A 14,011-nucleotide genomic window follows, 5' to 3' on the forward strand; every position below is an offset into this window, starting at 1 on the left:
ATCCGGACGAGCGCGGTGCAGCGCTCAGGTCCCGCCGGCGGGAAACGCCGGCCGGGCTCCAGGTTCCTTCCTTCCCGCCCGACCCCTCCCGGCTCCGTGCGCGGGCGCTGCGTGGAACATGGGGCACCCGGCCGACCCGTCTCCGAGCGGGGCCAGCCGAGTGAGGAGGGCCGCCGACCGTTTGGGGTGGCGGAGTGGGCCGGAGGGCCCGAGGCGCCTCCAGATCGGGAGCTCCCGGAGCGCGCTCGTCTTGAACCCAGAGGGCGGACCTGAGCGGCGGCAGGGGCTGCAGGGGGCGGTGTGCGTCCCCCGGGCAGCGACAGGGCGCGGCTGGGCAGGTCTTCCGGGCTGGGCGCTGTTGGAAGGTTTGGTTTGTGAGACTTCGTCCGCCGCGAGCGCTCGCAGCCGGTGCGCTTTTGTGCATGAGTTCGATCACACGTTGCAAAGAGAAGCAAAAGCACCTTTGCAGGCAGTTTCTGGGTAAGGACACCGGTCACCAGTCCTCTGGAGCTGAGGGGGACACGGTTGCCCCAAGTAAAGACAAAACGTGTGCTCACCCCGCCTGGAGGTGGCACTGTGGGGCTCCAGGCAGCGATGGGCACAGAGGCCCCTCGCGTCCGTTTTCTCCATCCCCAAGTTGGTTGTGCCAGTGCTGGGCAAACGTCCCAACCCGGTTAATAACGAGAAAGGCTCTGCCGTAGGAGGCAGTTTCCAGAGCGGGGTCCAGAAGGTACTAAATATCAGGCAGATCAATAAGCCAGGCTTCGTGGGAAGTGGAAGGTGTCAGGGTCTCCCAAGGGTCCAGTGAGAGATGTCCGGACAGTGGGCACCAAGTGGGCATTTGGCCACGTGGACCCCCAGCTGTCTTTCAAGGGGGCTGGCATCCACCTTGTTTACGATCCCGCCCCCTGTGTAGAAGACAGCCAGTGAGTGGAAGGTGACTGGGGGCCTGGGGGTTCCCTGGGGGGCTTGCAGCATGCACCTCACTCCCCAGGGACCATGATGTCCACCTCTGCGTGAGGAGGAAGCCAAGAGCCCGTGAGGCCCCGGGCAACCCTGCACACCTCCCAGTTTCACATGCCCCACATGGAAGCTTGCCCTTGAGCTGGAGTCACTGTGAGGACAAGGGATGGGCAAGGGCTGTCAGCTGCCCCTGGGAGGCGTCCTGCTCCTCTGAGCCCCTGGGTGGCCCCTCGGGTAGCAGTGGGTGCCGAGTCACGGGGAGGAAGGGCTGCGGTTGGCACAGGAAGGTCGTGCAAGGCCTCGAGCTCTGCACGGGCTGGAGGGGATGTGCAGGGCTTGGCACACAGCCGAGCCCCCTCCCACTGCCCCACAAAGCCTGGCTGCCACCCTCCACCTGGCCTGGGGAAGAGGTGCCCACCCTCCGCCTTGGGGCAGGGGCTGGGACGCTTCGAACTGAGATTGGGGGGCACGTGGGGAGCTGCAGCTCCAGGTCCCACTCTCCAGCTGGGTGGGCGTGGGTGAGGGGAGCTGGGGGAAGCGTTGGGAGCTGCAGGGGAGAGCCAGCAGAGGGGCCCTGGGGGCCAGAGGCAGCTGCAGAGAGAAGTTGAGCATCGTCTGGCCACAGGTCTGAGTGAGGCCCGAGAAGCGGCCACTACGTTTGGGGCTGGAGGCCTGGACAGGAATGGGGCAGTGTGTTTTCACCCAGGGCTGCTAGGTCCCTAACTGAGGAGGGTCTGTGTGTGCCGTGTTGAGCTCAGTGGTCCCCAACCTGTGACAGGTGCCAAACCTCACCTGGTCAGCAGGTACCGCGTGGCTGCCCTCAGACCCGGGAGCAGGCCCCTGCCAGCAGAAGCCGTGCAGCCACCAGCTCTGTCCCGGGCCCCTCCTCAGAAGACTGCAGAAGCTGGGGGCCAGGCCGAGCCACGGGAGGGCCACACCCCACACCCCAGTGGAGCTCTGGCCACCAGCCTTTCACGGACAGCATCCTGCGTCCTTGCCTGGCCACCCCACAGCTTCTCAGCGACACCTCACTCAGCCCAGACCTGGGGGCAGACGTCCACAGATGAAGTGGACAGCTGTCCCTGAGCTAGGGAGTGTACCTTCCCTGTGCCTGTGGGACTCGGGGTGGGGACAGGCCTGTGGGCAGCAGCAGAGCGGGGCTGGGGACCTCCAGGAGGAGGGGAGGGAGGAGCAGGCAGCGGGACCCTCCCACGGAGGCTGGAAGGGCAGCTCGGGCGGCCTGGAGGCACCAGCACAGGCAGCAAACAGGGCAGTGAGGGGATCCAGCCTGAGGGGCGAATCGAGTGAAGGTCCCACTGGTTCATGTTTCCCTGTGTCCCAGCACTGCCCCCAGGGCCGGCCTAGCTGGGCAGGGGGCCCCAAGGACCCCCAACCCCACCCATAGCTCAGGATGGGAAGGGGCAGTGGAACCAGGAGGATAAGTGCCCTGGGCGCTGGACCCAAAGGGCCTGGGTACTGGGGAAGCCCCAATGTGCAGGGCCATTTCCTGTCCAGCCTCCAGCCCAAAGCAGAGGCGGGGCTCCAATGGCTCCACAGAGCCCGTGGCCCCCCAGAGCAGCCGAGGCTGCAGGCACCTCGCGCCCTTCGTGCCAGGGAGAGCTGCTCCCCCAGCACCCACATGGGCCTGCCCCTGCTCCGTGCCCTTCACTAGGGCCTCCTGTGTGAGGCTCCAGCACTGTGGGTGGCGAGGGGTGGGGGCGGGGCTTTGCTGCCCCAGGAGTGGAAAGGGGACACCCAGGGCAGCCTCCCGCCCCACAAGGAGGCCCCTGCCTGGCACCGCCCACTCTGGCTTCAGTGTGGGAGCGGGCTGACCACAGGGACTTACCCCTGCTAGGGCTGGGACGGCCGGATGTCCACAAGCGGAAGGAGGTGCCCTGTCCCCCACACCACATACGGAAAACCCCTCCACATGGGCCAACCGCGACCTGAGAGCTAAGCCCGCAAAGCTCTCAGGAGGAAACCTGGGGGTAGGTCTTCACCACACGGGGCCGTCGGACACGACAGCAAACACACAGCTGCCCAAGAATTGGAGACAAAGCTTTTGCACGTCGAGGCTCACCGGAGGAGCCCTGGCTGGCGTAGCTCAGTGGATGGAGCACGGGCTGCGAACCAAAGCGTCACAGGTTCGATTCCCAGTCAGGGTACATGTCTGGGTTGCAGGCCATGACCTCCAGCAACCGCACATTGATGTTTCTCTCTCTCTCTCTTTCTCCTTCCCTTCCCTCTCTAAAAATAAATAAATAAAATCTTTAAAAGAGAAAAAAAACTCACAGCAGAGAGTGAAACCACCGCCCGGGAGACGGGGGCAGACACCTGCAAGCCACATGTCTCGGAGGGCCCAGAACCCGACCTCGTGGCACTTGGCGAAAAGGCGCGAGCGGACGGTTCTCCTGTGGAGAGACCCGAGCGCCCTCGAGCGCCCCAGGCCCAGGGGAAGGCGCTCCGGGGGCGTCAGTCCTCAGGGGGTGCGAGTCAACGCCACCAGCGCGGCTCTAGGGACAGGAGCGGGGAGCCTCGCGGTCCAGGCGTGGAGGAACCGGGTCCCCGCTGCCGGGGCGGCTCCGTGCTCCCCCAGACAGAGGAAGACGGCTCCCCACAGACACTCCGCGGGGGGGTGGTGTCTGTGTGGGTGCAGCACGTCGCTCACGGCAGCCGGGAGGCGGCAGGGACCTCGGCGCCCCCGGCAGACAAGTGGGGTGTGTCCACACAGCAGAGTGTCTGTCGCTCGGCCGTAACCGGGGTGACGTGGCGAAGGCTGCTGCGCGGAGGAGCCTCGGAGACGTTGGCCAGGTGAGAGCACCCGAGGGAGAGCAGCCGGTTACGAGAGGCCGAGAGGCGTGTGGCTCCTGCCGCAGGGCACGCCGGGAACAGGCCGAGGATGGGGCTGGGGGCAGCGGCTCATCAAGGAGCAGGACACCCCGACCCCCAGCCCCACTTACCAGCCGAGCCCCACGGCAGCCGCCTGGGCCGAGAGCACAGCTGAGTCGGGCCGGGCCGGCCTCTCCCACCCGGAGTCGGGGGAGGTGTGGCCACGGGGCAGGGGGCGCGTGAAGAGGGGCTCGGGCCACCGTGCACTGGGCCCCTGAGGAGAGCAGGGTCTCTCCTGAGCCGGGACCCCTGTGGGCCCCAGGGCAGGGGTGGTGGCTGGGCAGGAGCGTCTGCCCCACAACCCGGCTGTCTTCGCTGACGCCGCCGGGCCTGCCCCGGCCCTGTCCGCGGGGTGGTGTCAGGCTGCTGGGCAGACCACAGGCCTGACGTCCGGTGGGGGCTTGAAGGCTGGGTGCTGTGTGGCTCCACCAGGCCCCGGGAGCTTCCCTGGAGCCTGGGACCTGGCCCGGGAGGAACAGGAGGCCTGTCCCCTCGCCTCCCTGGGTCCTGCCACCAAGACCCTCAGAAGCTTCTCCAGGTTCCCAGCGTCATTTCTGGAACTCCTCCGTCCCCTCCGCGCACAAGCAGACAGAAGGCGGGGCACGCCCCCAAGCCTGGGCCAGCCGGGGAGGGTGGGTGGGGACAGCCCTGGAGACCCCTGGAGCACGTGGGCCTGCAGCAGTGACTCCCCGTGGCTGGGGCCAAGGGCATGGGGAGGAGCTTGGGGGAGGGGTCTCAGCGTCCAGAACAAAAAGCAGGGACTTGGCACCTCGGAAGAGGTGGTGACACGGTGGACTCGGCGTGGTGACACGGTGGACTCGGCCAGGAGGCCAATCCCGCCCCACTTTGCGTGTGGGGTGGGGGCCCCCGAGGCTCCTGGGAGGTTATCCCCCACTGACCCCCCCCGCCCCCCGCCCTGCTGAGATGTCTGTGATAAAGCCCAGAGTGGGCAGTGCCCCTGCCTGCCGCAGCCCAGGAGCCTCGGTGCCCCTCCAGGTGGGGTGGCTGGGAAGTGTTCCCGTGGCCCCAGCCCCAGTGCCGCCCCCAGAGTCACACTGCCTGGCGCCCCCCAGACCTTAGTTCTCCCCAGTGGCAGAGGAGACCCGGGGGGTTGAGCACCTTGCCCCCTGCCGGCAGAGTCGCCCCCCCCAGAAGCGAGTGTCTGCGGGAGGGCGGACGTGTCCTGCGGCCCACACGGCCCACACGGCCCAAGGTGCTGGGTGCGTGAGGGGAAGGAGAGCGGCTTTATCCGGCTTCGCAGAGCCCTGAGCCACACGGGGAAACGGAAGTTCAGGGGGGTGCCGCCTCACCCGGGGAGATCACACAGGCAGCGCAGGGCCCGCCCCAGCGCGCCCCAGCCCCAGCCCAGGCCAGGCCCCCGAGGAAGCGCAGGTTTGGATGGGGGTGCAGACCCCGCGTGGGGCTGGGGAGGGGGCCGGAGACGGGAAACCCAGGGGTCCGCAAACACCGCTGCACGAGGGCTGCTGGTGGACGCGCGGCCCCGGGAGCAGGGGCGAGAGGGATCCCTGCCCGGGAGGGAGGTCCCGGGATGGCCGGAGTTGGAAACCAGCGGCACTGAAGCCGTAGGCGGAGGAGCGGGAGGCGGCCGGGCAGCCTGACGGAGGGTTCAGAGGGCGCGGGACGAGCCGGACGAGGAGTCCCGTCCCCCGGCTGGGCAGGCTCTGGGGCCGCTGGGCCCGGTGGGAGCGCGGCGGCCGTGGTCTGGGAGCAGGGGACGCCCCTCCCTCGGCTGTGTGGGGTCCGGGCGGGGCAGCGGGGGCGGCGCCGGCAGCCGTGACGTGCACAGGGGACGTGCGGCGCGAGCAGCCGGGGCGCCCGGTGGCCCCCAGTGCGGACCCAGCGGCCAGGAAGGCGGGCAGGAGCCGGCCGACGGGTGGCAGCAGGTAGGCTCGGCCCGGATGCTCTGCACCGGCCGGGGGCCAGCGCCGGGACCTTCCAGTCCCCCGGGCACTGAGCCCGCGCTTTCCCTCCGCTCGCCCCTGCCCCTCCCGGTCCCGGGCGCCGGGGCCCGGACCAGCCTCCCGCCCCTTGCGGGTGTGCCCCAGAGCTTCCCAGGGGCAGCCCCCTCCACGCCCCCGGACCCAGGCGGCCCGAGGTCGACTCCCTCTGCCCAGCGCAGCCACACAGCCCTCGGGGGCTGGGCTCCAGCCAGGAGATGGCTGCGCCCGGGGCCCCGGCCAGGTCCCGGGTATAAATAGCTCGGCCCGCGGCGGGCCAGGCGCTCGGGCTATATTTGGTGGGGTCCCCTCCCAGGGAGCGGGGGACGTGGGGGCAGCCGTCGTCCTCACCTCCTTTCCTCCTGGCCTCACCCTAAATTGGCTCCGCCACCAGGAACTGACCTGGGCCCCCTGGGTTCCCCTCACCCGCGCCCAGGCCCAGACCAGGTGGGGCCTCAGTGTAGTTATCTGAACAATGGGTTGGTGATGCATCTACCCGGATGGTGGACCAGGCCCGTGGCCAGCAGGCTTGTGAGTGAACGGGAAGTAGTGAGTTGGGCCACTGGGGATGCCCGGTGTCTGCGAGAGGGATGAAAGGGCAGGAGGGAGGGCCCAAGTGCCCTCTGTCCCCGAGGCGTCTGAGTGGACAGAACGGCTCTGTGTGATGGCCACAGCCAGGCGGTCTGAGTGAGGGGCAGTGGATGGTGGCTGCATGCTCCCGCATGCAACCCAAGCCCGTGGGGCTCGTTCAAAGCCCAGAGCAGGGGTGGGTGCTCCCACCTCACTGCCAAGGCCCGAGGGCTGTGGGTGCTGGGAGGTTGGACTGGGCCCCGGGGATGGGGTTGAGGCCTTGCTCCGCGGCGGGAGGTCCGCCCCACAGGGGCCGTGAGGACGCCCGCAGCCGTGGCCAGGTGGGCGTGGGGCCTTCCTGCCCAGCAGTCTGTGGTGTGGACAGAGCCTGGGGTGGGCCCTGGGAGGCCTGGTCACAAGGCAGTCTCTGTAATGACCCCACGTGACCTCGGGCAGGCCGTGGCACCAGGAGACGACCTGCCTCCCACTGACCCCAGCTGGAGGGGCAGCGAGGAGGGGGCTTTGGGTTCCCCAGGGCAGCCTCGAGGCGGCGTGAGTGGAGGGGGCCCCGGGGCTGGCCCTTCTGGGAGGTGGTCAGTGCAGAAGCGCCAAGCAGAGCCCTCGACCCACGCACCGGGCCTTGGGGTCAGGCCTGGGCACAGGGGGCAGGCCGTAGTGGGGTGGGGTGGGGGTGAGCAGCGGGGTGGGCAGGGTCTAGGTCTCCTCGAGCGTTGCCTCGGTCCGCATCTGTGAAATGGGCCGCCAGGGGACGCCATCCCGGAGACCGGTGTGTGGGCCGCCCCAGCGGAGGGAGAGGGGGCCGGCCCCGCCCTGAGGGAGCCGCGGGGTTCCGCGCCGCTGCGGGGATCGCTGACCCAGCGGCCCGCACGTCGCCGTGCGCACCGGCTAATACGGCACCGGGCAAGGGGGCGCCTACTCCAGGCAATACGGCGGCCGCTCCTCCCTCGGCGCGCGGTCACGTCCCCCACGTCCCGCGGCCGGCGAGCGGTCCGGCGGAGCATCCTCCCTGCCAGAGCCGCCTCGCCGGCGGGAGGCGCGTCCAGCCTGTCTGCGCCGGCGCTGGGGCGGGGGAGGGGCGCCGGGGGGAGTGCGGCGGAGGGCGTGTGAGGTCCCTCCGCTCCCCAGCCACCTCCCTCCCCCCACCCGCCCTCACCAGGCTTGCGAGAAGATGGGAGTCACCCTAGAGCTTGCAGGGGCACCAGGCACGCTGGGGGCGCAGACCCTTGTCCAGTGTCTCCCTCCCCCTCCCTAGGAGAAGCGGCAGGCACCTCCCCCCCTCACAGTTTGCGCGCTCATGGGGCGGCATCTGGGGTCCTGCCCCTCCCCAGCAGGAGAGGGTCCAGATGTGCAGGGCAGGAAGGGAGCCCTCCCTCCTCCCGGCAGCACAGGGGCCAGTTGCCCGCCGCCACCCCGGCCGGCTCCAGGGGCCTTGGGGCTGCTGCCCGGGGCTCAGGTGCCGCCGGCCTCCTGCTGAGGGAGGAGTCCAGAAGGCAGGCCGTCGCCCCTTTCCCGCCCAGGGCTCGGAGTGCGGGAGGATGGCCCGCCAGCCTCCCCAGGAGGCCACCTAGCGAGCGCTGCACAGGCTGCAGGCTCCAGGGCTGAAGCCGCCGCACCGAACCCAGGGGACGGGGCCTCTCCTGGGGGCTGACGGGCCAGACTCCGGGACCCGAGACACAGGGCGAGGGGACTGCGGCACAGAGTGGGCCTCAGGGGGCGCGTGCCAGGGCCACTGAGGACCGCAGGGGGCACGGCTGGGCACTGTCCACGCCAAGATGCAGTTCACAGCCTGGGCGGATGCCGGCAGGGGAGCGACCCCGGGGGGGAGGGGGCAGGGGTGATGCCAGAGGAGGCCAGGCCCTCAGGGCTTCCCACCGGGCAGGTGGGGGCCTGGCTGGGGGGCTGGGACCCCTGAGGGAGCAGCTCGGGGAAGCCTGGCTGGGGAGGCACGTGGGTGGGTCCTCAGGTGGGTGGCTGCTGAACAGGCCCCTCCAAGGGACCCCGGGGACTCTGCCCCCCGGCCGACCCCACTGGGTTTCCAGCTGCCTGGGGCGTGGGGCCGACGAGGGACCCGGCAGGGAGGGGCACCTGCCCCCCACCTGGGAGATCAGCTTTCTGCGCCCCAGAGGGCGGGTTATTTCTGGGCCGGGGACATGGTTTGCGTGCTTCCCGGGGAGGGTAAATGTCACAAAAGGCCAGCCAGGCACCGCGGGCCCACCCCGGTGCTGGCACTGCCTCCCTGAGCACCACGTGAGGGTCCCCGACACCCCGAAGGGGTCGCTCCCCGCATCCTGGGTCCAGACCAGGCAGCGGCAGGGTTTCCCCGGGCCTCGGCGGGCCCCTCCTGTCCCTCATCGGGCAGGCTCGCTCCTGCAGCCCCCTGCCCCTGCCCCCCACCCCCGACCCACATACGCGCTGCCCCGCTGGACAGAATCCCTTTGCCCCCAAACTAGAACCATCCCCCATCCTGCCTTCCCACCCCTTTCCTCGCACCCACCCCACCCCCCCACTCACAAATCACCACCTCCCAGGGAAACCTCACTGTGAGGAGCAACTGGTGTGGGGGATGGGGTGGGGCCATTCCAGTGCCACCCACAGGCGGAGGGGGGGGGGGTCAGCTGGGCCTGAAGAGCCTGGGGGTGGGGAGCAGGGCTGGTAGGAAAGGCCGGAGAGGCCACCTGGCCCACACAGGTCCCGGGACGAGCTGCCCCTCCTGGTGTCTGGGCCCCTCAAACTTCCAGCAGCTAGTTCGGGGGGTGCCCCTCATCCACAGGCAGCCTCCAGGGAGCTCCAGGCCCTCGAGGGCTGGCCAGGGAGGGACAGGGCGGCCGGTGCAGCGGGCAGAGCCTGGAGGGCGGCCGAGGCTCGCTTTGTGACGTTGGGCCCCCGGAGCTGCGCCGTCAGTCCTCGTGGTCGCTCTTGACACGCGCCCCTCCCTGGTGCCGTCTGACCGCGGGCCCTGGGTCTGGGGTGTCCCCTGCTTAAGTAACGTCGCCTGGTCACTGTGTGTTCCTGAGATGCACCTAGTACGTTTCCCTCACAATGACCCTGAGTGACCTCTGGACTCCAGACTTGTATTGGGCCCGCAGGCTGACCCTGAGCTGGCTGGGGGGGGGGGGGGCACCTAGCACGGAGGCCCCCCTCCTCTGCAGTCCGGCCCCAGGCCCCCCGAGTGCCACTAGGGGCCGGGCCAGGCCCCAGGCCGGTGGACGAGTGTGCAGGAGGATGGGGGGGTGCGCCCCTGGGGCCCTCTGCCGCTCCCTGACACCAGCCCAGCCCCTGCCTCGGGGGCAGCCCCCATCCTGCTCGTGGTCGTCCGCCCGGGAGCCTCCCAAGTGCCCAGGGCACCGAGTCTGGGAGCCGGAGAGGAGCGAGCGCCTCTCGGGTTTCCCAGCACTGGCGCCCGCAGCACTGGCCCGGGCCTCCAGCCCCGCCGGGGTGGGGTGGGGCGGTTCTGCCCCGTCATCACCCTGCGGACGGACTAGCGGGGCCCCGGGGTCCGGCCCTCCCACGGTGCTGCCCTGCACAGCTGGGGCTGCTTGGAGTTGCATTGGGGAGGCCCTGGAAAGCGTGCCCCCACACGCCCTCCAAACCAGTGCCCCCTAGAAGGCACCACACCTGTGGCCAGGACGCTGGGGAGAGGACGCTGGCAGGCCGAGGTGGGGTCTGAGGACAGGGGCCAGAGTGCAGCCAGGACAGTCTGGCAGCCGGGGGACGGGGAAGGGGGGGCCTGACAGGAAAGGATGCCAGGAGGTGCTCAGGCCTCGGAGCGGGTGGGGTATTTATACCGCGGGACGGGGTGTTCCCTCAGAGGGCTGGTGCACCGCGCGCTGGGCCGGCTGCGGGGAGGACCCGGCTGCAGGCACTGCCCTCCTTCCCCACGCCTGCGGCCGGGGCGGGCTGGCCTTGGAGCAGCTGCTGTCCGGCAAGGTGGGGGGCAAGGCCGCCAGGCTGCTCTGGAGCTGGACTTTCGGGTGCCAGCATCGGCTGGAGGGGCGCACGGGGGATGAAGGGGACGGCGAGCCTCCGGCTGCAAGTCTGGCCCCAGGTTCCAAGTTACCCAAGTCCCCAAGGAGCCCAGTCTCCGGGCGGTCAGAGGCCCGCTGGGTCTGGACCGCCGTGAGGTTTGGGGCACCTGGCAGCTGGAGCGGTCTCCCCCGTGGGCTGGAGGGACGCCCCGTCCTGCCCGCCCCGAGCTCGCCACAGCAGCAGTCCAGCAGCGGACGGGCATTTGGGCTTCAGCCCTGCTGCCTGCCCAGTCCTTGGCCTCTCCCCTCTCCCTCTCCCCGGAGGAGCCGGGGCCTGTGTGTTACAGCGGGTGGGGGCCTCCCACCTGGGCACAGGGCACAGGGCCTGTCCTTGGTCCCCCCCCCCCCCCCGCCTGCTCGGTGGCACTGCTGTCTGTACCCAGCCCCAGTCCCCAGATGGTGGGATTTCCCAGACGGGGCCCCAGGTCCCTCCCCGGTGGGATGCCAGCCCGCCCTGGGGGCCCTGCTGCGTCACCCCAGGGCCAGAGGCCTGGGGTCTGCCTCCAGGAAGTGGAGCCTGAGGCCCGGCTGAGCCCGGGAGAGCTGCTGCCCGCGGGGGCCAGCTGCGTGGGAGCCGCCTGGTGCAGGCGGGAGGGGTGCTGGCCTGCCGCCAGCCCTCGCCGGTGTCTGTCCCCGCACCGCTGGGGGACGGCCACCTGACGGCCTGGCTTCCTTTCCCAGGGACTCGGAGCCAGGAGCCAGCCCCCCTGCCATGGGCGGGGCCGTGGTGGACGAGGGCCCCTCCGGGGTCCCGGCCCCCGACGGGGGCTGGGGCTGGGCCGTGCTGGTGGGCTGCTTCGTCATCACGGGCTTCTCCTACGCCTTCCCCAAGGCGGTCAGCGTGTTCTTCAAGGAGCTGATGCATGAGTTCGGCATCGGCTACAGCGACACGGCCTGGATCTCGTCCATCCTGCTTGCCATGCTGTACGGGACAGGTGAGGGCCACCGCACGGGCCGGCCGGCCCTGCCCGGGACCCGCCCGGACAGCGGTGCCCGTGCGGCTGCGAGGCCCGGAGCACCAGGCCGGGCCCTTTCCGGCAGGCGGCCGGTTCTCGCGCCTGCAGACGCCCGAAAGGAGACCGCTGCTGCCACAAGGTGTCCGGCCCGGTGCTCTGGGCCCTGGGCAGCCGGTGCCCCCGGGGGGTCTGCCTGGCTGGGGTGCTGGGGGGGGCTTGGACCTGCCACTCAGCCGCTGCCCCCCTCCCAGGCCCGCTCTGCAGCGTGTGTGTGAACCGCTTCGGCTGCCGGCCAGTCATGCTGGTGGGGGGTCTGCTGGCGTCCCTGGGCATGGTGGCTGCGTCCTTCTGCCGGAGCATCGTCCAGCTGTACTTCACCACTGGGGTCCTCACCGGTGAGTGGGGCCGGCCGTGGGGCGGGGGGGTGGCGCTGGGGGCCTGCCTGTCCCTAGCGGCCAGATGACCACAGCTCAGGCCCCCAGCTCAGCCCCACGGAGAAGCCCCGTCACCCCCACCCCGGGCACCAGCCCGGCCCGTGCTCCTCCCTCTGCCATCTCTCCTGGCCCATCCATGGGGGCAGGGCTCTGCGCACACTGGGTCTCCTCTCGGGGAACCGTCGATGCCGGGCCTGCGCTGGGGACAAAGGGGGCGGAGCAGAGGCGGGGGCGGGGCAGCACCTCACCGGTGTCCCCCTTCCAGGCCTGGGCCTGGCGCTCAACTTCCAGCCGTCACTCATCATGCTCAACCGGTACTTCAACAAGCGGCGGCCCGTGGCCAACGGGCTGGCGGCGGCAGGCAGCCCCGTGTTCCTGTGTGCGCTGTCCCCGCTGGGCCAGCTGCTGCAGGACCACTACGGCTGGCGGGGCGGCTTCCTCATCCTGGGTGGCCTGCTGCTCAACTGCTGTGTGTGTGCTGCGCTCATGCGGCCCCTGGTGGCGGCCGGCGCGGCGCCCGCGCCCGGGCCCCAGCAGCCGGCCCGGCGGCTGCTGGACCTGAGCGTCTTCCGGGACCGCGGCTTCGTGGTCTACGCGGCGGCCGCCTCCACCATGGTGCTGGGGCTCTTCGTGCCGCCCGTGTTCGTGGTGAGCTACGCCAAGGACTTGGGCGTGCCGGACACCCGGGCCGCCTTCCTGCTGACGGTCCTGGGCTTCGTGGACATCTTCGCCCGGCCCGCCGCCGGCTTCGTCACGGGGCTCCCCCGGGTGCGGCCCTACTCGGTCTACCTCTTCAGCTTCTCCATGTTCTTCAACGGCTTCACCGACCTCACGGGCTCCACGGCCGCCAGCTACGGCGGCCTGGCGGTCTTCTGCATCTTCTTCGGCATCTCCTACGGCATGGTGGGGGCCCTGCAGTTCGAGGTGCTCATGGCCATCGTGGGCACCCACAAGTTCTCCAGTGCCATCGGCCTCGTGCTGCTGCTGGAGGCCATCGCCGTGCTCATCGGGCCCCCGTCTGGAGGTGAGGCTGCGGTGGGTGGCGGGCCGGGGGCCCGGGCCAGACCCCCTGTCCCAGCACCTGCCCGTCCCAGGGAGGGGCACCTACGGTGGGGTGGCCTTTGGGGGGAGGAACCCCCCCCCCCCATCCTGGCACAGCCAGGCTGCCCCATCCTCTGGCACGCAGCCAGCAGGTGTGGGGAAGGGCCCGCTCGGTCCGCCGGGGGCCGGGGCTGGCTGACGCACCGCCCCCCCCTGCAGGCAGGCTCCTGGACGCCACGGGAAGGTACCAGTTCGTGTTCCTCCTGGCGGGGGCGGAGGTGGTGGCCGCCTCCCTGGTGCTGCTGCTGGGCAACCTCTGCCTTGGGAAGCGGCCCGCGGGGGCCGCCCAGGAGGAAGAGGCCCACAAGCCCCCGGTGGACGCCAGGGACGGGGTGGACTCGAGGGAGGTGGAGCAGTTCCTGAAGGCGGAGCCCGAGAAAGCCGGAGAGACGGCTCACACCCCGGAGACGAGCGTCTGAGCCGGCGCGGCCGGGATGCGGGGACACCGAGTCGAGGCCTCAGGGCTTGAGTTTATTTCACGGACAGGACTGGCTCGGGCGGGGCCCCGGCTCCCCGCAGCGGGTCATCGCCGTCACTGTTTTTCGGGGAGGTGGTGGGTGGGAACCGTGTCATTCCAGAGCAGATCTGTGGTGAGGTCAAGCTCGAGTCACAGGCCGTCTGCACCAGGCGCCCAGCCTGCTGGGCGGCCAGGCGCCCACAGTTGGGAGCAAGGACTCAGAAAACCGGGTTTCAGAGACACTCTCCAGGCGGCGGCCCGGGCACAGCCCCTGGGCCTGCCTCCCACACCCACCTCCACCCCGGTGCCCCCGGCCCCGCCCCCAGTGTCTGGGGGCAAAGCTCCCCTCCTCCACCTCTGGAGGGTCCGGAATAAACCTGCCTGTCAGGGGAGCTGAGCCTGGCTTTTGAGGGAGGGTGTGGTCTGCCCTTCACCCCAAGTCTGACTTCCTCAGTGAACGCCAAAGTGGCTCTGGCCCTGTCGGCGTGTCGGCTGAGTGCCGCGGGCGGGGGCCCTGTTGGTGGGCAGCCGGGACCCCCGAGGAGGCGTGTGTTAACAAAGAGCTGCCTGCCTTCTGTGTATTCGCCCCACAGACGCCGCCAGGGCCCTGGGGAGCTCCCCGCACTCCCCATCCAGC

General features: G+C 70.4%; 1 protein-coding gene across 1 annotated transcript; it reads left to right on the forward strand.

The window, feature by feature from the left end:
* The first annotated feature begins 118 nt into the window (after positions 1-118).
* Positions 119-13,642, forward strand: SLC16A3 (solute carrier family 16 member 3). Its single transcript, XM_028520164.2, is given in 9 exon segments — positions 119-298; positions 3,840-4,007; positions 4,933-5,435; positions 5,919-6,061; positions 10,136-10,328; positions 11,108-11,361; positions 11,634-11,777; positions 12,082-12,840; positions 13,077-13,642. Coding segments are annotated over 9 exon segments (2,604 nt in total). The 3' UTR covers positions 13,337-13,642.
* The last annotated feature ends 369 nt before the right edge of the window (positions 13,643-14,011 follow it).

The sequence above is a fragment of the Phyllostomus discolor genome, chromosome 8 (assembly GCF_004126475.2).
Source record: "Phyllostomus discolor isolate MPI-MPIP mPhyDis1 chromosome 8, mPhyDis1.pri.v3, whole genome shotgun sequence".
NCBI classification, from domain to species: Eukaryota; Metazoa; Chordata; class Mammalia; order Chiroptera; family Phyllostomidae; genus Phyllostomus; species Phyllostomus discolor.